The 21,722-nt window shown below is 49.7% G+C and overlaps 1 protein-coding gene across 4 annotated transcripts in view; it reads left to right on the top strand.

Annotated features, from left to right (window-relative positions):
* Nucleotides 1–1,574: 1,574 nt before the first annotated feature.
* The window catches only part of KDM4B (lysine demethylase 4B), a 73,893-nt gene continuing 53,745 nt past the window's right edge, over nucleotides 1,575–21,722 (top strand). For 3 of the 4 annotated variants that reach the window (XM_064734084.1, XM_064734082.1, XM_064734085.1), the window contains exons 1-5: nucleotides 1,575–1,658; nucleotides 11,173–11,323; nucleotides 12,517–12,692; nucleotides 13,623–13,737; nucleotides 14,925–15,118. In XM_064734084.1, coding sequence (XP_064590154.1) covers nucleotides 11,183–11,323; nucleotides 12,517–12,692; nucleotides 13,623–13,737; nucleotides 14,925–15,118 — 626 coding nt within the window. In that variant the 5' untranslated portion in view covers nucleotides 1,575–1,658; nucleotides 11,173–11,182. Of the gene's footprint in view, nucleotides 1,659–4,095; nucleotides 4,132–11,172; nucleotides 11,324–12,516; nucleotides 12,693–13,622; nucleotides 13,738–14,924; nucleotides 15,119–21,722 lie in introns of those variants that run through there. The other variant, XM_064734083.1, reaches the window with a different exon arrangement.

Here is a 21,722-nt window from a genome sequence, read left to right as displayed (position 1 = left end):
CTAAGGCTTAGGATTTTCATTATGATTTTTCACTGCAAGTTTGGACAATCCTCATTTCCACTGCTCCAGAATCACAAATACCAACTGGCAGTTGGAATTGTTTGTCCATTTAATGAATAAACTCCAAAACTGTTGCAAATGCCAAGTCCTGCATCATATTTGAGGTGTTGCAGGAGCAAGTGTGAGCTTCTCCACAAACCAGAGGAATAAATTCAGCCACTGAGGTTTCCACAAAGGCAGATGAAGGAAATAAAGCAACATTAAGGTGGTAAAAACAAAATCTGTGAAATTAAGCAGCACTAGCACCATCTGCCCTCTTTAAAATAAGTTTATTTTAAGGTCATTGTTAACATGAAACACTTTGAGATATTTAGATTTCATAAAAAATGTCCTTGTGCTTTTTATTCTGTGTTGTGATGGGAGGAATTGAAGGTGAGTGAAAGTGAGGAAGCATTTCTGCATTTAAATTGCAATAACTGCAATGACTTCCTTCGTTTATTGGTTTTGCTGTTATTTGGAACTTGAAAAACAAACTTTGTTTCCTCCATAGGTGCCAATGTACTGTTCTGTTGGTGGCTTTTTTAAGCAACAATTACAATTCCCCTGCAAATTGGACACTTTCTGGTGAGATGTGCCAAAATTATCTGTCCCAAATTACAAAGCCCTAGCAGGGAAACGCCTGTGCTGCTCAGGGAGGGATTCCGTGCTGGGGCTGATGTGCTGGGCTGATGTTTCACCTCCCGCCCTCAGCCGGGGCCGTTTGTGGGGCAAATCCCCGAGATGGCACCGGGAACAGAACAAAGTTTCCTGGCGAGAAACAAAGTTTCCTGAGGAAACACTCGGAGAGGGGAGTGACAGCAGCAAAAACCCAACCAAAGAATTCCCAGGGTGGGCACGGACTGCGAGCTCTGCTCAGCCTCATTGAGCGCAAATGGGCAAGTTCGGGATAGGAATGAGCTGTGCCCGGACACTGGCGGCGACCGGGGTCCCAAAGCTCTCCGGGCAGCGCCGGCCGAGCCTCGGCTGTGCCCGGAGGCTGCGGGGATGGGGATCGCTGGTCCCGGGACCCCCCAGCCCCCTCTGTCCCCCCCGATCCCCGCTGTCCCCCCTGTGTCCCCCTCAGTCCCCGCCGTTCCCCGCCCGGCCGCGCGGGGGCGCGCTCGCTCGCCGCTCCCCCATTGGCGCAGCGCGGCCGCAGCGCCCCCGCCCCGCGCTGTGCGGCTCCTCACGTCCTCACTGCCCCGCCCCGCGCCTGATGGGCACCACACGCTGCCAATCAGTGCTCGCCCGGTGCCCGCCTCACCCAATGACCGCTGGGGGGCGGGCCGCCGGTAGAAGAAGGCAGCGTGCGATTGGTGGAAAGCGCATGAGTGACGGGAGCGCTCCCCGCTGCCCCGCCCGTCGGTGGGCGGACCGTCGCTCCGCGCCGCTGACCAATCAACGCCAGCGCTTGCCTTGTTATTCGGCGATCGGGCTCGCCACTGGCTGACCCCGCCGTCCGTCCCCGGCGGGGCGGCCAATGGGCGTGAGGGCGGTGCCGCGCACGGCCAATGGGCGCGGTGGGGAGGCGGGCGCAGGTGGTGGCCGCGGGGCGCTGCGCTCGCCTGGGCGCCCCCCCTTCGCTGCGCCCCCCGCGCCGCCGAGGGCCCCGCGCGCAGGTACGGCCGGACCGCGCCCCCGCCCCGCCACCGGCACCGCCACCGGCCCCGGCCCGAGCGGGCCCGCACCCCGCCACCCGCGCTGCGCCCCCCGCGCCGCCGGGCCCGCCGCCGCTCCCGGCCCCGGCCCCGGCCCCGCCGCTCCCGGCGCGGCCCCGGCGCTACCGCTCCCTTTCGGGCCCGCGGCCCCCGCGCGGCCTCCCCCGCACCGGCCCGGACGGGCCCGCACCAGCCCCCCCTCGCTTTGTGTGGGTGGCAGCCCCGGGGTCCCGGTGCCCCGAGCCGGGGCTGCCCGCGGGGATTCACCGCCCGCGGGGTTCGGGCCGCACACGGGGATCAATGGCGATCCCGGGGGCTGGGGGCGAGCAGGAGCTGCCGCTGGCTCCGTGATTCGGTGCTGGGAAAACCGGGGGCAGGAAGGTGACAGCGGCCGGGGCTGGGCTGTTCTGTCGGCGCTTCCCTTCCCTCCTCCGGCACTGTCAGAGCCTGGGCCCGGCCGCGGCGCTTCTCTCCCGTCCCTGTCAATTCCCCTGTCAATTCCCCTGTCAATTCCCCTGTCAATTCCCCTGTCAATTCCCCTGTCAATTCCTCTGTCAATTCCCCTGTCAATTCCCCTGTCAATTCCCCTGTCAATTCCTCGGTGTGACCCGCACAGCCCCGCTGTCCCCGGGCACAGCCCGGGACCCTCGGGAGCTGCGGGGTTCGTGTGCCCGCCCCGGCCCAGCCGCTCCCGGGTGTGCAGCGGAGGGGATGGAGGGGATGGGGTGGAGGGGGAACCCTTCAGGAAATCCTTCCTTGGCATCTGCAGCGGGGACAGGAGCCCGGGAGGGGCTGGAGCGGGGCCAGAGCTTGGCATGGGGCTCAGGGCAAGGTGCTGGGCACTGCCCAAGGTGCTGGGCACTGCCAGGTTCCCCTGGGAATGGTCCCGGCCCTGCCCAGGGTGGGATTGTTGGGGTCTGTGCAGGACCAGGGGCTGCGCTGGATTCTCCTGTGGGTCCCTCTCTGTTTGGGATGCTCTGGGATTCACCCCAAGGTGTTCTTGGCTTTCCTGGGGCTCGTGGTTTTGAAGGTGTTGAGGAGCCAGGGGTGTTGCAGAGAGGCAGCTTTGGGCCCCTGTGTGCTGAGCAATGAGGGCACCAGAGAGGATCCATTTCATCCCTGCTCCCTCTGCCTTGGGATGGAGCTGCTGCAGGGCTGGGCTGCTGCTCTGCCCTGGGATCTGTGCTCTGTATCTCGTTTGTGCCAGTGGAAATCTCTGTTAGAGCAAGCATGACCCTCCCCAAACAAAGTTTCCTTTAACCAAAAAGAGTCAATTTTGAAATTGACTGAAACCTGATAGCGTTTCACCCACAACATTGCTTATTTCCTGGGAACTTTTGCTTTTTTCTCGTCACTTTCCTTTTCCTGTTTCACTGAAATTCACAGGGTCAGGGAAACCTCAGGCCTGGAATGCCAAACTTACAGTTACATTTTAGCAATTACATCGAGTAACTGTTGGAGCACCCAGTAATTGCTCAGTGACAGCGAGTTCCCAGTGCTTGGGCTTCCCTGTAACAAGAGAAGGAAGTTGGGGCGGGCTGACCAACTCCTGCAGTGCCAGAAGGATCCTGAAGGAATCCTAAAGGGATCTTAAAGGAATCCTGAAGGAATCCACGGCTGTTCCTGCCTCATGACAGGCAGGAGTTCCTCCCATGCAAAGGGGATGTAGGTGGATATAAAGTGATTCCTTGTTCCAGAGCTGATGTTCATGGATGAGACATTCACTGGAGCATCTTTTGACAGGAAAATTCTGTCTAACCCTCTGTGGTGGATTGTTCTTTTTATGCTGATTGGAAAGAGACAATTGCATTGACTGGCCCAGTGGGACTAGGAAAAAAAAAGAATATATATATATATATATATATATATACACATACACACACATATATATACATACATATATATAATGTGTATATATATGTATATATATATATATTTATATGGTCCTATATATAAACATGATGTATGAAATATGTAATATATTAATATATATACAAAAGGACATAAAATATATTTATATATATAAAAAATATATAGAAGGAGTCAGTTTTGTCAGTAAGTTCAGAGCACTTTGGTAAAGACTCAAAGTATACAGGTCACATTCCAAGTTTGGCTTTGGGATGAATGTGGGCTTTTATAAATTAAAAAAAAAATGAGCTTTTGATGGGAAGTCAGGAGCAAAATTCACTTTCAGGGAGAATCCCACCCTTTGGAACTGTTCTCAACTCCTGTCAAGCACCAGGGAAAGATTCAGCAGCTAAAGTGGGAGTTCCACAGCTCTGCAGGTGTTTTAGATCACCCAAAATACAGACAGCTCCTGAAAACTCGGAGCTATTTCCATATAAAAGGTGGTAAGAAATTTGCTGTGAGTTGGGAGAACCAGTTTGGCCAGCCCTGCTGGAAGGGCTCCGTGGGGATTTCACATTTATGCAGGGTTGTGTTTTATTTCCTCCTGGGATGCCCAGCAAACACTGTCAGCATCAGGAGGCTCTGATTCACCTTGCAAGTTTAAATCTCATTTTTGAGAGCAGGCCATGCACCTGAGAGCAGAAATAATCATTGTGAGCCACCCAGGCAGCAGGGGAGGGAAAGCTCGTGGCAATCAGGAGGAACTTGGTGTTTCAATGAGTTCTGGGCAGTCAGGAGGGCTCAGGACCGGTGGATTTCTCCTTCCTAACTCACCCAGGCTCGGGCTGTGCTGTGGGGAAGGGTTTGCAGAGCCTGTGCTGCCCCACGTTCCTTCACTGGAGCATCTGTTAATAGCAAAGATGGATGGCAGCTAAATGTGTCACACAAGTGAGGGATTTGCTTAATGGCTTTGGATGCCACTGGGATCCTCCGGGGCTGCTGGAAGGAATTATTTGTCATCTGCTGAGGAATTCAAGGGGGTTTGTCCGTTTGCAGTAGCGGCTGAAATCCTGGATGCTGCAGAATGTTGGCAGAAATCCTGTCATTTCCCACAGGCTGGGGGATATTAATGACTTATCACTGTGGGATATGAGAGAGGTGTTCCTCCCTTTTCAGTGTTCCCCACTAAACTGATTGTTGCTTAATAAGATTTCCTCTTTTTAACCTTTGTTCTGGACCAAATATGTTCTGTCTTGTCACAGCTTAGGGGTAGAGCCATTTGCTACCATGGCTTAATTAAGGTGCTTATTTTCATTTATATTTTCATTTATATTTTCATTTTCACTCTCCTTTATAAATGAGGCAGCTCCTCAGCCATGCTCTCACTGGATTACACAGGAGGACACGTTTGTGTTCTGCCCTTCCTTGGTCTGGGTGTGCCTCACTCCTGGCAGAAGTGACCTGAAGCTTCATTATTTTTATGTTTTATAAGGCTCATGAACAAGCCACAGTTCCCAGATCCCCAGAGAACACAGGATTGCCCTTTTGTTCCTAAATCTCCTAGAAATCCTGCTTTTCAATATGGCCCAAGAATGAATGTTGGAGGTTGGTGGGGGGCTGAGGTGATTTCTGAGGTTTTCTGATATTCTATCACAATTTTTGGCTACAGCCCAGGGCAATGGAGAGGCCTTTGGTGAGGTTTTGGTGCAGATAAGAAGTTTTGATGGAGTTTCCCACATTTGATCTCAGTTGGCAGAACAAGCAGCACAGCTTCACCTGGGTGGGGTGCGTCAAGTTTGGAGCTGCAGCTTCCAGAGAGACCTGGATAAAACAGAGCTGGGAGAGATCCAAATTGTCTCTGGGGTTAATTCAGGCTTTAAATTGTCACTCCTGGAGCTGCGGGTTTGGCTGAGAGGTGTGAAATTGAGGTTCCTGGGGGTACCTGGGCAGGTGAGCCAGGAAAGGGCTGGGATTCCTGGGGGTACCTGAGGGTACCTGGGAGTACCTGGGCAGGTGAGCCAGGGAGGAACTGGGATACCTGGGGGTTCCTGGGGGTTACCTGGGCAGGTAAACCAGGAAAGGGCTGGAAATACCTGGGGGTTCCTGGGGATACCTGGGGGTTACCTGGGCAGGTAAACCAGGAAAGGGCTGGAAATACCTGGGGGTTCCTGGGGATACCTGGGCAGGAAAACAGGATAAGGGGCTGGGGTACCTGGGCAAGTGAGCCAGGAAGGGGGTGGTATACCTGGGGTTCCTGGGGATACCTGGGGGTTTCCTGGGCGGTAACCTAGAAAGGGATGGGGGTACCTGGGCAGGTGAGCCAGGAAAGGGGCTGGAGTTTCTGTGGGTACCTTTCCAGGTGAGCTGGGGTTTCTGGAGGTTTCTGAGGGTTCCTGGGGGTATCTGGGGGTACCTGTCCAGGTTAGATGGGGATCTTCTGGACCATGCTGGGCTGAGATTTCTGGGGATACCTGAGGGTTCCTGGGGGTACCTGTCCAGGTGAGCTGGGGATCTGCGGGGCTGTGCTGCAGGCTGAGGTTCCTGGGGGTATCTGGGGGTTCCTGGGGTACCTGTCCAGGTGACCTGCAGTTCTGCAGGGCCGTTCCAGGCTCGCTGCTCCTGTGCCCGAGCATTCCCGGGATGTGGCAGCAGCTGGAAGTGGGTCAGTGTGTCACACCCAGCCCGGGCATTGCCTCGGGCACAGAACCAGCCCAGGGCTTCCTTTTGTATGGGCAGGGTGGTTAAAAACGCCGCTGACAGCCCCATTTGTTGAGGGCTTTTGTTGTAAAAATCTAAAGGAGCTTAGGGAAGTTGCTGAGAGCTCCAGGCTTTTTGTTCTGGCAGAAGGAAAACTGGGAATTAGTCCTTATTGAGGTGTTTTCTGATGCAGGAATCACCTTTTGGGCAAAGCTCTGCAGTGATCGAGGTTCCTGCTTGCTTTGCAAGGTTCTGATGTCCTTTCCTGTAGGAATAAACACTGAGGAGCGGCCTCATTTATACAGGAGAGTGATTGACCGATGAAAATATAAATGAAAATAAGCACCTTAATTAAGCCGTGGTAGCAAATGGCTCTGCCCCTAAGTTGTGACAAGTAATCGAGGCTCCTGCTTGCTCTGCAAGGTTCTGTTGTCCTTTCCTGTAGGAATAAACACTGTGGGATAGTTTATTTTAACATTTGCAGTGCTGCTGCCTTGGATTGAGGTGCCATGGGTTAAAACTTGGAATTCCCGTTCAGATTCCACGGCTCAGCCCATGTGAAGTGCCTTTTATAATATTGGTTTAAGTTGCTTTTAAAGACTCCTGAGGCAGTGGAGATAATAAATGCAGCAGAGATATCTGGTGCCATGCAGCAAACTGAGCCTCCTGCAGTCCTTGGGAAGGCTGGGCCTCAGCACTGCTTTGTGAACTGATTTCTGTGGTTTTGGGGTGACTTTATCTTGTCTGTTCAGTCAAACTGTTGAGTTTTTGAGGTTCTGATCTGGATTTAGTCAGAAATAACCATTACATGTTAACTACCTTGCCCCAGGCAACAATAAACTGGTTTAAAGTCATCCAGATTTATTGCTCCTAAATGTAACCACTTTTTTTTTTTTCCCTTTTAAATACAGTTTGTGACTAAATAATTTTGTTGCTAGAGAAGTGTGTGAGTAACTGTGCACTTCTACAGCAAAGAGGGTGTTTTGGGGGAAAATTTTATTTTCCCTTAATGAGCTACATATGCTGCTTGATTTCAAGTACAGGAGGATCTGGAATTGTGGAGGAGTTTTGTGGAGTGTAAAATTTAATAGAAAATAACTCTCAATTTGTCAAATCCCAAGCACTGTAGATCTTCATCCCTGTGCTGGGTGGGAATGTTGTCTCTGTTCCTCTTTCCCAAATATTTCCTCTGTTGTGTTTACTTAACCTTTATGGAGGATATACAAAACTCAAAGCAATTTGAATGTTAAAAATGTGATGAACTGAATCTATAAATATTATATCTATAATAATATAATAATATATTCATATTATATAATAATATAATATTATATCTATAATAATATAATAATATATTTATATAATCTAGAAATATTTATCTATCTATAAATATTTTGGGGGGAAAGGTGTTAGTTTAAATCCTTGCTGTAATTGCACAGTTGTTTAAAACTGGGCTGAGCAACAGCAAACTTCACATTTAAAAATTTACATTTTGTTTGTCCAAATGCTGGAATCTGATTCTTGGGAATAGAGGGGAAGGAGATCAGCAGTGGGGCAGCAACAGGAGCTGCTCAGAAATCCCAGCCCTTTTTGTGGAGGAAGGATTCCCAGTCTGTCAGTCCTGTAGCAATCCTTGATCTCAGCTGGACTTTTTCTGTTTCAGTCCACAGGTGCAGGATTTCAGTCACAAAAGTGCCTTGGTTCACATCACTTTTGGAAGGGAAATGTCTCATTGAAAAGTAAAAGTCATTGAAATTAAAACTCAGTTCTTTGTGTGCACCGAGATCGTCCCTCTGGAGACAAGTTTTTGTGCTTCCTCACAATGGTTGAAAATGAGAAGGTTTTCATAATATTTCGGGTTGTTACTGTCTCACAAAGAAACAGAACGTATCCAGCTGAGACAAATACCTTCACTCCTCTTTTCAGGAGCTGCTGGGGGCTCTGAGTGCAGAATCCTCCTTGTCAGTACTCAGAGAAGGGTTTGTTCCCACCTGGCCCTCACCTGGGGCTGGGAGGGCTCTCAGTGTGCTCACAACAGTCAGATTCTGCTCTGGAACCTTCCAGGGATGCTGGCAGCTCGTTAGGGCACTGCTTAATTGGGGTCATCTCCTGAAAATCCCAGAGGAAGCTGCAGCCCTGTCCTGCTGTGTGGGATGTGTGATCCCAGGAGCTGGGATGGAGGTGACCACAAGTCCTGGTGACCACAAATCCTGGGATGGAGGTGACCACGAGTCCTGGTGACCACAAATCCTGGGATGGAGGTGACCACAAGTCCAGGTGACCACAAATCCTGGGATGGAGGTGACCACAAGTCCAGGTGACCACAAATCCTGGGATGGAGGTGACCACGAGTCCAGGTGACCACAAATCCTGGGATGGAGGTGGCCACAAGTCCAGGTGACCACGAGTCCTGGCACTGCTTTCTCAAAACAATTCCATATGGGAAGCATTTGGGGCAGAAATTCTCCTGTCCCCCACCTTTCCCTGGCCCTGGATATTCCCATATTCCCAGCTCCCTGGGGCTGGTAGGGGAAGCTCCCACATCTCACTGAGCTCATGGACCTGATTCCTCCCTTCCCATGAGCTCTGTGGCCATTTTATTGTAATAGCTTAATTGGTTTGATTAGCTAAATGTACATTATCTCGGGTGGGTGTTGAAATGTTCTTTAGATGGGGCTGCACATGGAAAAATCCTGTGTTTTGCTGTGTCTGGACTAAAGAATTCCAGAGTGCCAGGTGATGCTGCTTGTACTGAGGCAGTAGACCTTTTAATTAATTAATTAAGCTTTGCAGGAAGTAGTTTTATCCTTTAATTAATTGATTAAGCTTTGCATGCAGTAGTTTTTGATCTCCCTTCCTTACAGGAACACACATTTCCACTCTTTGCTCTGAGTTTATCGACTAAAAATTGGAATTTTGTGAATCTTGAGGGAAGGATGGGATCGAGCCTGGCTCTGGCTGTTTGTTTTGCCCTGGCTGTGGGTAAAGCTGCAGATCTGGGAAGCCTCTGTGGAGCAGATGGTGCTGGCAGGGCTCCTGCTCAGGATGGAATTCGCTCCTGAGCCAGCTCCTGCTCCGGCTCCCCGCTCCCCTCGGCCCCTGCCATCTCCAGACCCTGCCCAAAAATAGCCCCAGCGTTCCCAGAAGGTTGTGGCAGGATTCGGGGTGCTTTCTGTCCCTGTCCCACTCCCCTGCAGCCCCTTTCCCTCCATCTCAGCCCTGTTTTCCTGGGGGATTTGAGCAAACCCCTGGCAGATGGGTCCCCAGCTCCCCTGGCTCATCCCAGGGATTTCCTCCTTGTGTTCCTGCAAAACATTTGTGCAGGAAAAGCTCCCCATGGGCAGGGATCAATCTGCTGCTTCTCCTCCAGTGCTGACCCTGAAACAGCAGGTTTTGTTCTCAAAAAAAAGGCAATTTTTGTTCCTTCTTTGGCAAGGTTGGGAATCTCCCTGGGCAGGGCCACCCTGAAGATGGAGGGGTTGCTTAAATGGCCCTTTTGTTTCCAGCAATTCCTGTTGGAGATGAGAAGTGAAGTATCTTGGGGTGAATGGGGCGAAATGCTATTTTTCTCCCTCAATTGGTTTTGCTCTGGGATTTCCTGCAATACTGGGATTCATAATTTGATTTTATTCTGGACTGGGTTCTGCATCTCTGGCTCCTGGCTTGGGAAGGGCTTTTCTGCCTGTGAGAAACTGTGATTTTATGCATAAAATTCCTTTAAAGACTCCTTGGGGAAGAACATAAGACTTGCAGATCCTTGTTTTGAAACAAATTTGCATAAAAGTTACTGTGTAAAATTCTAATGTTTTCTGGCTTCTAAAATTTCACTCCAAACTGTTCATGTGCCTTTGAAAGGAAAAGTTTTATCCAGTTAAAATGAAACTTTGGTGCCCTGGGTGTGGAGTCTGCCCATTTTAGCTGGTTTTAATTCTAGGAACTGGGAGCACTGGTTGTCTCTGGGGCAAGTTCTGTGCCACACTCACCCATTCAAACACAGAGCTGGGAGTATTCCCTGCTTCATTTTGTGTTTTCCCAACACTGTGACTACTTCCAGGAGCATCTGCAATACTTCTTGGCTGCTCTGAAATCAGTTTAAACACACTTTAAATGATTTTTTTTCCATGTGAAAGCCTGGCAGGAGCTGTTTCCCTGCAGTTCATCCTCCACAGCCCAGCACTGCCATCTCGTGAGTGCTCAGAGTGTGGAGCTGCTGCAGCTCCTCCTCATGGAGAATTCATTCCTGGGGATGTTTGCAGCTGAAATGCCACTAAAACCTTTTATTTCCCTTACAGATTTCCATCATAACCTTAAAAAAGTCTGTTTTAAAAATCATTATTTCATCCTGAATGGTTTGAGAGTTTGTTTTGGATGTTTGGAATTGTGTGTCTGTATTTCTTGTGAGGCTTGCCTGACACTTTGTTCTGTTTATGTACATTGCAAAGACAAAGTGTAATGAAGCTATGTTAAAAAAAACATAGCTTTATGTTTTATAATTTTTAGTATAGTCTAGAACATGAAAAAAACCCAGATTTGGGAAAGCTGTTGGGTTGAACCTAAACAGAAAATGGTGAAGCATTTTGGTGGAAAACTTGTGTGGTGGCAAGTTGTGCACAGTGACAGAGCTGAAGGTGGTGAGGAGTTGTTATTTTTGTGGCACCACTTTCTGTGCTGAACTGGGGGCAGATGTGGTTTATATTTAGCCCCTGGCCAGGCTCTCGGGTGATCCTGGTGTCAGGAGTTCCTGACTAAGTGGATTTTTGGTTGGGAGCTCCACGTGTCCATGTCAGAGGGTCGTTCTTACAAATCCCCCTTGCAGGAGCCGCGTGAGGAAATGAAAAATCTCTGCAGGCTTTCTGTGGAACTCCTTAGAGTTGGGAGTTAGAAACCAAAGGTTTAACCAGTATATTTCCCTCCCTGTGTCCCTGTGCAGGACTGGAGCTATGGGGTCGGAAAACCCCAGCCCGCAGAACCCTGGCTGTAAGATCATGACCTTCCGGCCCTCGCTGGAGGAGTTCCGCGACTTCGGGAGGTTCATCGCCTTCATGGAGTCCCAGGGAGCCCACAGGGCAGGCCTGGCCAAGGTGGGGGCATGGGCAAGGGGCTGGGCAAGCTGAGGGGATGGGTGAGGGGCTGGGCAAGGTGAGGGTGAGAAAGGTGAGGGGATGGCCGAGGTGAGGGGATGGGCAAGGGCTGGGCAAGGTGAGGGTGGGCAAGGTGAGAGGATGGCTGAGGGCTGGCCAGGGTGAGGGGATGGGCAAGGGGCTGGCCAAGGTGAGAGGATGGCTGAGAGCTGGGCAAGGTGAGGGGCTGAACAAGGGCAGGCCTGGTCAAGGTGAGGGCATGGCTGAGAGCTGGGCAAGGTGAGAGGATGGCTGAGGGCTGGCCAAGGTGAGGAGCTGGGCAAGGAGCTGGGCAAGGTGAGGGGATGGCTGAGAGCTGGGCAAGGTGAGAGGCTGAACAAGGGCAGGCATGGCTAAGAGCTGGGCAAGGTGAGGGTCTGGGCGAGGTGAGGGGCTGAGCAAGGTGAGGGGATGGCTGAAGGGCTGGGCAAGGTGAGGGTCTGGGCGAGGTGAGGGCAGGAGCTGGCCAAGGTGAGGGGCTGGGTGAGGCAGGGCTGGCTGACCTGGAATGCTCAGATTAATCCTGCAAGCAAACTAATTTCTTTACAATATCTGGAAGTCACCAACAAGCTCTATTAAAATAATCTCCCTAGCAAAGTCCTGGAAGGTAATTGCTTGTACACTTGAGTGGACAAGGAAACATTCCACGGAGAGCTCTTCATCAATAGCCAGCTCTCTTTAGAGCAGCAATAAACCCAGTAATTGACCTGTGTTTTAGAAGAAATAAGAATTATTCCATGCCTAACAGCTTTATTTCTCCACTGTGCTTTATTAAGGCCAGCTAAACACCACTCCTAACAAGTCCTTGTCAGAGCAAACGATCTCATCAGCCTGTGCTGGCATGGCCCAAGTGCTGACAAGCCCCCAAAGCCGGGGCTGCAGTGTCTGTGACAGTTCCATGGTTTGTTCCCTGCAGTATCTGTGACATTTCCATGTTTCTGTCCCCATTGCAGGTGATCCCCACAGTTGCAGTGTCTGTGACAGTTCCATGTTTCGTTCCCTGCAGGGTCTGTGACATTCCCATGTTTCTGTCCCCGTTGCAGATGATTCCCCACAGCTTCAGTGTCTGTGACAGTTCCATGGTTTTGGTCCCCATTCAGGTGATCTCCCCCTGCAGTGTCAGTGACATTTCCATGTTTCTGTCCCCGTTGCAGGTGATCCCCCCCAAGGAGTGGAAGCCACGGCGCACCTACGATGACATTGATGACATGGTGATCCCAGCTCCCATCCAGCAGGTGGTCACGGGCCAGTCAGGGCTCTTCACCCAGTACAACATCCAGAAGAAGCCCATGACCGTGGGCGAGTACCGGCGCCTGGCCAACAGCGAGAAGTGCGTGCCTGCAGGGCTCCACACGGGCGTGGGGCAGCTCCTGGGAGGCTTTTCTTGCCCAAAACTGGCTGATGAGAAAGTGCAGCCATGTTAAATGTGGAGCATTTGGGGGGAAACTGCTTTTATTGAGTCTCAAACCAGTTTGTGGCTTGGGTTTTGGTGTATCTCGGAGCTTTTTCTGAGAGCTGGTGTAGAAGGATTGTTCAGGGTCAGCATTTGGCTGAGAATCTTTCTGAAAAGGATGGTTTGGGACCAAAAAAGGATCTTTTGGCTCTTCTGGAAAAGGTGTTCCGTGGCTGGGGTAGAAATGCAAATACTTTGGGGTGCTTGGGCTGACACTGGTGACACGAGTGTCTTCCAGAGTGCCCGGGGGCTCTGCAGGGCACTTGATCAGCTGGGATGTGCCACTGCAGTGTCATCCTGGTTCCAGAGCCTGGAGTGCTCCACAGTTCTGGAGGACCCTGGGTTTTAATCAGGACTGAGATTATGCAGCCATGGCTTTAAGCTGAAGGAGGGTGGATTGAGATGGGATTTTGGGAATTAGAAATTCCTGGCTGTGAGGGTGGCCAGGCCCTGGCACAGGGTGCCCAGAGCAGCTGTGGCTGCCCCTGGATCCTGGCAGTGCTCAATGCCAGGGCACTGGGAGAAGCCTGGGACAGTGGGTGGTGTCCCTGCCCAGGCAAGGGTGGCACTGGATGGAATTTAAGTTCCCTTCCAAGCCAAACCATTCCAGGATAATCAGCTTTGGAGTTTTCCTGGCACCTGAGGGCTGTGGGATAACCTCACCTCACGTCTCCATGGGATGGGGATGTGGTGCTGCGCATCCAGCCTGCCCCAGAGGGGTTGTGCAGAGGTGGAAAAGGCAGCAGTTGTGTGAATTAAAGGTGAAATACACCCTCAGAGCTGCTCAATGCCTGTGTTCCCTGGCAGGTACTGCACCCCTCGGCACCAGGATTTTGAGGACCTGGAGCGGAAGTACTGGAAGAATCTCACCTTTGTGTCCCCCATCTATGGGGCTGACATCAGTGGCTCCCTGTATGATGCAGTAAGTGCAGTGCTTTCCTTCGTTTATTTCCTTTTTCTGACTTACTTTTCTCATTGAGGAGCAATAATTCAGAATTTCACTGATGTAGCCACACTAAAAAAACTCCAATACCTTTGTGGTTTTCCCCTCATTGCAAAACTTCCCCTGAGATTCAGGATAACAGTCAGTGGAAGCTGTGAAAAGCTGACTTTTAGTAGAAAAATGAGGAAAAGTGTGATTTAAACAAATTCTTTTGTGAACTGTGGCAAAAAATTGTCTATACTTTCGGTTTTGTTTCTTTTTTAAAGGAATAAATGGAGATTTCTGCTGAAGCTCCTTAGAAAGCCAGAGAAAAACAGCATTTCAAGGAAATGGTGCTACATCAAAAATATTTTTCGAGTCTTAACATAAATAATTTGCATTTGGATTTTAAATTATTTACATTTGGATTTTAAATTATTTGCATTTGGATCTTTTCCTTGTAGGCAGCTCCATTAGGATACAATGCACCTGCACACTGAATTATTTTACAATTCAAATTGTTTAAGCTTTTCCATGGTGAAATTTCATCCTCTGCTTCAAGTAATTCTGTAAATGATAAAGGTTTCTCTCTTCTTACTCTTTTTAGGCAGATAATTTAAATCTCTTCCTCTGTAGTTTTCTTTTGAGTGGGAAGTGGCTTTCTTTGGAGTGTTGTCTGATTGTGTGTGAATGTATGAGTGTCTTTTTATTATCAGCGTGGTTTAATATGGGATTAATTAGAATAAGCAGAGATATCTGAGGTGCTCAGAGCCCTGCACATCTCAGGGGTGCAGAGGATTTGGTGTTTGGTGGGAGTGTCACATCCTTCCCTGCTGGGATCAGGGTGGGACACAATGAGGCACCAGCACAGCTGCTCCCAGGTGGTTTCTGGTTTCACCTGAAGCTCTGGGCTGAGGTAGAAGGTTCTGCCCCTTTGGCCACACTGGGGTGTTTGTGATCAGGGGAACATCTGAGAGAAGTGTGTTTTACCCTGTGTGCTGTGTTCATTACAGAACAGTTAATTGCACAGTGCAAGAGCCTCTGCAGAGTGCTGGAGCACCAAATGAACCTTCCTGGGGGCAGGGGGGGTTCAGTTAATGCAGGTGGCACCAGGAGCAGCCCCTGAGGCCCTGAGGCTGTGCCTGCCCCTGCCCTTCCCAGCACAAACCATTCCTGTTGGCTTCCAGGACGTGGATGAGTGGAACATTGGCAACCTGAACACCCTCCTGGACATGGTGGAGCACGAGTGTGGCATCATCATCGAGGGGGTGAACACTCCCTACCTCTACTTTGGCATGTGGAAGACAACTTTTGCTTGGCATACAGAGGACATGGATCTCTACAGCATCAATTACCTGCATTTTGGGGAGCCCAAATCCTGGTAAGTGAGGGCTCTTGGGCACCACTAAAACATCCTTTCCCCAGCTCTACCAAATTCCATCAGGTTTACCTAATCTCTCAATTCCCATTTTTTCTCTCCTCTTCCCTCCTACTTTACATTTAAAAGCAATTTCACTCTTTCATGCTGGCTTGCTCAGAGGCCTAATTCCTGACTTTCAGCAGGATTAGGGAGACTTGTTGACATCACGATTAAAACCAGATTTCAGCACTTGGGGATTTTTGCAAACGAATGCACAGGAGAGCAAATGGGGATGGGAATGTGTGGATGCTTCAGAGGCACTGTAATAATGAAGCACTGTTGTTCTTGCTCTGTGCTCTAGGCAGGAAACATCTGTTACTTTCACATTTCCATTATTTAAATACATAAATATGTTCACAGCTCCAGGGACAAGTTAAGTGAAAAGGTTACTTTTCCATGGTCATTTTTTGGCGTGATGGTAAAGCATTTTTCAACACTGTTGATGCATAGACTGCTTGGAAATCACTTCCCACAAAAGCAGTAGATAGTTAAGGATGAAATAAAGAATGTAGGAAGTCTGGAATAAGTTACCAAGAGCCAATATGCTTCTTTTAAAAGCAATTTAAAAGTATAAGTGCAGAGACTCAGCAACCCATGGGAGCTTTGCTGAAGATCTGGATGTGACTAATAAATATTGACATTTGCGTGCAAATGAGAGCAGAAATGTCACAGGGAGGCTGTGCTGTCACCGTGCCCTGGCAGTGGCAGCAGCATCCTCCCACCTCTCGGGGCTATGGCTCCCTGGGGGCTCTGGGGTTTGGTGCCTGTGGCACATGAAAGCCCCCAGGAGCCAGGAGGCTGTAAATGAATGGCTCCAGTGCTCTTTTCCAGGCCTGGGAAGGGTGCAGGGAGGGGCTGGCTCTCTGGAACATCAATGGCAGTTTTTAAAACCCTTCCAACACATCATGAAATCTGTTTCCCAACATTCCTGCTCCTTGGGCTCGCTGTCCAAGGCAGCTGCAGGAGGATTTTGCAGAATCTCTTGTGGTACCTCTGTTAAACAAGTGGAACTCCAGAAATGTGGTTCTGGGTTATGACTGGGATGTGACTGATCCCAGGGAATGGTCCCAGCCCCAAGGCTGCCAGAGCTCCAGCAGTGTTTGGGCACTGCTCTGGGATTGTTGGGGTGTCTGTGCAGGGCCAGGGGTTGGACAGATGATCCTGTGGGTTTCCAGCTCAGTTTGGATCCTGTCAGTTCTTCCTCCAGAATCCCTTAATTCCAACTCATTTTCCTGGTGCCATCTCCAGCAGATGGTGCCACAGCCCATGGGAAGCTCCTCAAACCCTTTGGCCATGGAGCTCAGGGCCACCAGCACAGACCCAGCAGGACTTTCAGTGCAGTTCTCATGGGTAGGTGACAGTGTGTGACACAGACTGGGATGGATTGTGACAGGATTTGGTTTGGCAGGGCCTCCCTGCCCTTCCCTTGAGCATCAGGCAGGAGTTTGCCACTTGCCAAGCCACTCCTTGTTCTGCACCATGACAGCTCCTCTCAAGAGTTCTCCAGCTCTTCTCTGAGCAAGCACTGGCTGCAGAGAGTAAATCTGAATCCCCTTGGAGCAGGTCTGGAACTTTCCAGGTACCTGAGCCGTGCTGGGAGTGAGTGCAGCTGTCGCAGAGCTCAGCTGGGGGAGCTGTTGGACTGCACTGCTGGAATTGCAGTGCTGCAGCCTGGCTTTGCTGGGGATGGCTGAAATGTTCCTTCTGTTTTGCTGGCACCACCTCTGTGGAAATTTCCCAGCTTCCTTCATCCTTTTTATAGACTCCGTGGCTCTGACAGTGATCATCTTGGAAGCACCTCAGGGAATAGCAGGAGTGTGGAGAGTTACAAAGTCTACCAGTTTGGGGTTGAGCTCTAAAATAAGAGGCAGAGTTATTGTTTGCCTGTCAGAGATATTTATTCAGTGGAACCAAGGACTCTGTATATTGGTAGTATCTGCTTCAAAATTGCTCGTTAAAAGCCGTAACTCTTCCTTTGTGTCTCCCATAAATTATCTGGGGCTGTGGGAAGGGTGAGGAGCCACCAGCCCTGCTGCCTTCTGCAGGGAAGGGGAGAAAGGAGCTGCTTCCCTCAGAACCCTCCTTTCCAGGGGGATTTTCCCTGTGGGTGTGCTGTTCCCAGGCACAGGCTCTGCTCCTCACCTTCTCACAGTGCTGCTGCTGCAGCTGGAAATTCAGTCTGACAGCTGGAGCAGCAGGCATGGGAGGTGTGGGCACTGCCACGCAGCACCCCAGGGCTGGGAGCAGTTGTGTAACCTCATGTGAAGCCCCTGAGGCAGGAGCTGCCAGATCCAGCCTTTCACTCGCTTTTTTCTCAAATTACACTAAAATGTCCCTCTCGCATTAGGAATTTAATTGCCACCTTTTCACAGTCTCAAACTTTTGAAATAACTGAAATGTATTTAATTCTGCAGCCCCATATTAAACCTCTGGTGGTGGGAATTTTTGCTGTATCAATTATACATATTGTGTATAATTACCTCATACACTCCTGTGTGAGATCTAAAATTGAGCATATTGTCAAACGGTGCGAGCAGAAACTGATTTTATAATGACAGAAGCAACAAAGCCGAGTGCCAGGCCTCATTCTTCATGGTGATTATGGCATTTTAGTGAGGAATGGATGTGGCTCAGCCTTTACAATTCCAAAAGAATATTTTTAGATGCTGAGGTGTTCCACCAGCACTTTTATCTCCATAAAGATGTGCAGTCCCACTTGGAGGCTTCCTGGCTGGGGAAGTGCTGCAGGAAACTTTGAATCTGGGTTTTGTGAATTTGCCTGATACACTTTAGGAGTGTAACATTTTATTTTGTCAGTACCACCTGATTGGGTGATACAGTTATTTTTCCTGGATATTTTGTGGTCGTGCTGTACAGTAACAGTATTGATGTAATTTACTAACTGTACAGTAACAGTATTTAATTTACCTTCCCTGGGTGCTGGTGGGGTTTTACACTCTCCCTTCTCCCAGAAACCACAGGTGTTAAAGCAGACTGACACTGAGGAAGGTAATTGATTTTTATAAAATGTCCCTTTTCCCTTATCATGATGGATGTTTAATCCCCTTTAATTAAAACAGGGAGCCAGCTTTAGCTTTTAAGTTATATCATCTCCTCTCCAAAACACTCCCTCGCTGGAAGTGGATCATGCCTAATCTGTTTGACTTTGATATCACAAAGTACACTTTATGCCAGAGCAGCAGTTTGTGTGGAATTAAGGACAAATTACCAAAGGAACTTTAAAATAATATGATTAGTTGGAAGCAGTGGTCACAGATACAATTACATCCCAGAAACACTTCTGGAATTCTGGCTTGTGAAAGGACTGCAAACCTGAGAGTCCATGGAGTTACCCCTAAGCTTTGTTGGTTAAAATATTTTAGAATTTCAGCTTTTTTCCCTCCAGGTGCCCAGTGAGGCTCCCTGTGTGGGGCAAGTCCAGTCAAGGAGGGCAAATCCTGCTTGTGGCTGCCCCTGGATCCCTGGCAGTGCCAAAGCCAGGCTGGATGGGAATTGGAGCAGCCTGGGACAGTGGAAAAATGTCCTTGCCATGGCAGGGATGGCACTGGGTGGGATTTAAGATCCTTTCCAAGCCAAACCATTCTGGAATTCCATGGCTCTCTTGGAACATCTACAGTTTAATGCATTTGTCAGCAGGGAAAGCTCCCCTTCCCACAGGCCTGTGAGGGGAGGGGGATTCCAGCCAGGACTGGCTGTTCCCATGGGAGGGATTCTCAAAGGAGCCCCTCCTGGAGCAGCAGCAGCAGATCTGAGCTGCCCAGCATCTCCCTGGGTTCATTTCTCACTCTGCTCTGCAAGAGCTGCAGCTTTGTGTGCTGAACTCTTGTCCTGCGCTCTCCCCTCAGGACAGGAAATGTTAATCCCTGGAAAAATGCCTTGGAGGAGGAAAATGACCTAAAGCAGTCATGGAGCTGAACTGTTCATTTGCAGGGTGCTGCCCCTCACCCTCTCACCATCCCTGTGCTGCTCTGCCCCTGCTCCAGCCCCTGCACCCTGGAGATGCTGAGGCTCCCTAGGCTGCATTCGCTGGAATCACAGCTGGGATTCACAGCTGATGCTCCACACAAAAATTTTTATTTTTCTGAGTTTTGCTTTTCCTGTTTCTTGGTGTTAGGCTGCACAATCTTCTCCTGAATTCCCTTTCTTCTCTCAATCCCTAAGGCCTGCATCATCTTCCATGGGAAGTGTGTGAGGTGTCCTTGCTCCTGAAAGTGTCCCAGGCCTGGCAGCAGAGGTTTGGGTATTTTTGGGTGGAGTGGGGAGAAAGGAGAAGCAGGGAAGGCCATTTGGCTGTGGTGGCAGCTCCTCACAGCTCCCAGATTTCCTTCCTGCCTCTGCTGTCCTGTGTAATCTGTTTTACAGCTCTGCTGTTTTGGATGGAGAAAGAGCAGAATTTATGGTGATGGTTGATTTATAGATTAACTGCAACACCATTTGCTCTCAGGCAGATTTGGCAGAGCAAGACCCTTTTCTGTTGATAAAAGGGAGAGAGAAAAGAACAGGGATATTCATTAAAGGGGATAAAAGGAAAGTGAGATAAAGTATGGCCAGGCAGAACAGCTTTTCACTCTCCTGACTTTTCTAAAATGAAGGTGAAATCTGCTTTGCTTTCTGCCCTGAGAATCCGTGTGCTTGTGGGTTTGCTGGAGATGCATGGGAGGGGGGATGTGTTGGGATGCAGAGCTGGATCCCCCTGTAATTCCCTGATAACTGAGAGCAGGGAGTCATTAATCCAGCCCTGCAAGCTGCAGTCATTAGTTAATCAACACAAAGCACTCCCAGCCCTTTTTTCCTGGAGGTGGTGCTGTGGGAGAGGGATGAGGGGTCCCTCAGCGAGGGGACAGTGCTCACTGCTGGTTTGCTCTAGAATCCATGGGGTCACCACGTTGTGCAGCACCTGAACCAGCTCTGCCTTGGATTATCTTCCCAATCAGGTGCTGCAACTGGAATAGTGGAGATTTCTCTTTTTAATAGACTCAGGTTTTTGTGGTCTTTCATTAGGCTGTTGTAGACAGATTATTAAAAGGTCATTTTTGTGCCGCAGAGGAGGCACAGGATTTGGGGAGTTAGGACTCAAGTATTGCCTTTCTTCATTCACCCTCTTCTAACTGAGAGAAAATGCCAGAAAATGAAGGTCAAGCCAGACTGGGGATTGATGGAATCAGCTGTGGGACTTGTCTGAGGAGGCACAGATGGATAGATCTCAGCCTCAGCACCCCTTTCACTCAGCTCCCTGCTCTTTGTGCTTCCCCTCCTTGGTTTTTATTCTCACCCAAACCCACTGCAAAAGGCATGGAATTATTTTGTGCTTTGCTGCCATTTCACTTTTCAGTCCGTGCATTTTATGTCCATCTTTACTGAGCCTGTTCTGTTGGTTGAAATTAGAAATCTTAGAGGTTGAGGTTCATCTGTGGTACCTGAGCCAGCAAAGAGGAGACCCTTCCCACCTGTGCTTCCTCTTGGCACTTTCCAGGATGGTTTTAGCAGGAGGAGGGGCTGATCTGGGGCCACAGCAGCGTCCTGGGGTGGTCCCTGCAGCCCAGCAGCCCCAGCTGGACTGGGAGAAGCAGCTCTTTGATCCAGGAGAGCTCTTGCTCCAACCATCCCTGCCTTCTCAAAGTGTCTGCTCAGAGCTCAGGCCTGGTTTGAAATGAAGATCTATGGAAGTCTGACAGGATCACAGATTGGTTTAATAACAGAGGCTTTTGAGCAGAGCAGGGGCTGGAGGGGAGGGAGATGTGCTTCCATGCTCCATCTCACTCCTTCAGCCTGATCTGCCTCCCCGTGGGACAAGAGCTTGCAGATTCCAGCTTGGCACAGAGCTGGCAGCAGGGCTTGGGAGGGCTGGGAGGGAGCAGGAGTGCTGCTGCAGAGCTTTGTCTTTATTCACATTTTGTTAACACGTTGGCAGAAATCAGCGGGGATTTTTTTTTTTTCCTTTACTCAGCAGGGAAAATTGTCGAGGGGTGATGCCAAGTGCAGCACAAGTGAGGTTTAAAATAAGAGGAGCCTGTAGTAATGACAGCACTTAAATAGCACTCGGTGCTGTCTGAGAGCTGAGCACTCGTTAACCCCTTAATGTTCCAAGGAATGAATGTGCTGGGTTTGCATCCACTTCATTTCCAGCTGCCCAATCAGCCGCACAGAGGGGATCAAACAGGAGAAATAAAGGAAACTTTACAAACTGTGTCAGTGATCTTTATCAAATCTCAGCTACAACACTTGTGGCTTTGATGCTGACAAGAACACAGCTCTCACTTCAAAGCAGTTGTACTTGGGAACGGTGCAGTTTGATGGATGAGGAGCATTAAACCTTTGGAATGCTGGATTGTTTCCTCCTCAGAAAAGAAAAGAGTGTGTGTGTGTGTAGAGGCATTGCACCTCTAGCACAAGGGGTTTCCTAATCTAAGAATATCTTTCATTACTCAGGAGCAAATTTCTTTTGTTCTGCTGGAGGCAATTATCCTGTTTTTTTCAGGAATTTGTGTTGCTGTGCCCGGTGAGGGAGGCAGCTCACACAGGTCACTTGGTACAAGGCACAGAT

Source organism: Zonotrichia leucophrys, chromosome 28, assembly GCF_028769735.1.
Source record: "Zonotrichia leucophrys gambelii isolate GWCS_2022_RI chromosome 28, RI_Zleu_2.0, whole genome shotgun sequence".
Lineage (NCBI taxonomy): Eukaryota > Metazoa > Chordata > Aves > Passeriformes > Passerellidae > Zonotrichia > Zonotrichia leucophrys.
The sequence above is the reverse complement of the archived record's forward strand: the minus strand, read 5'-3'. Positions and strand labels throughout refer to the sequence as shown.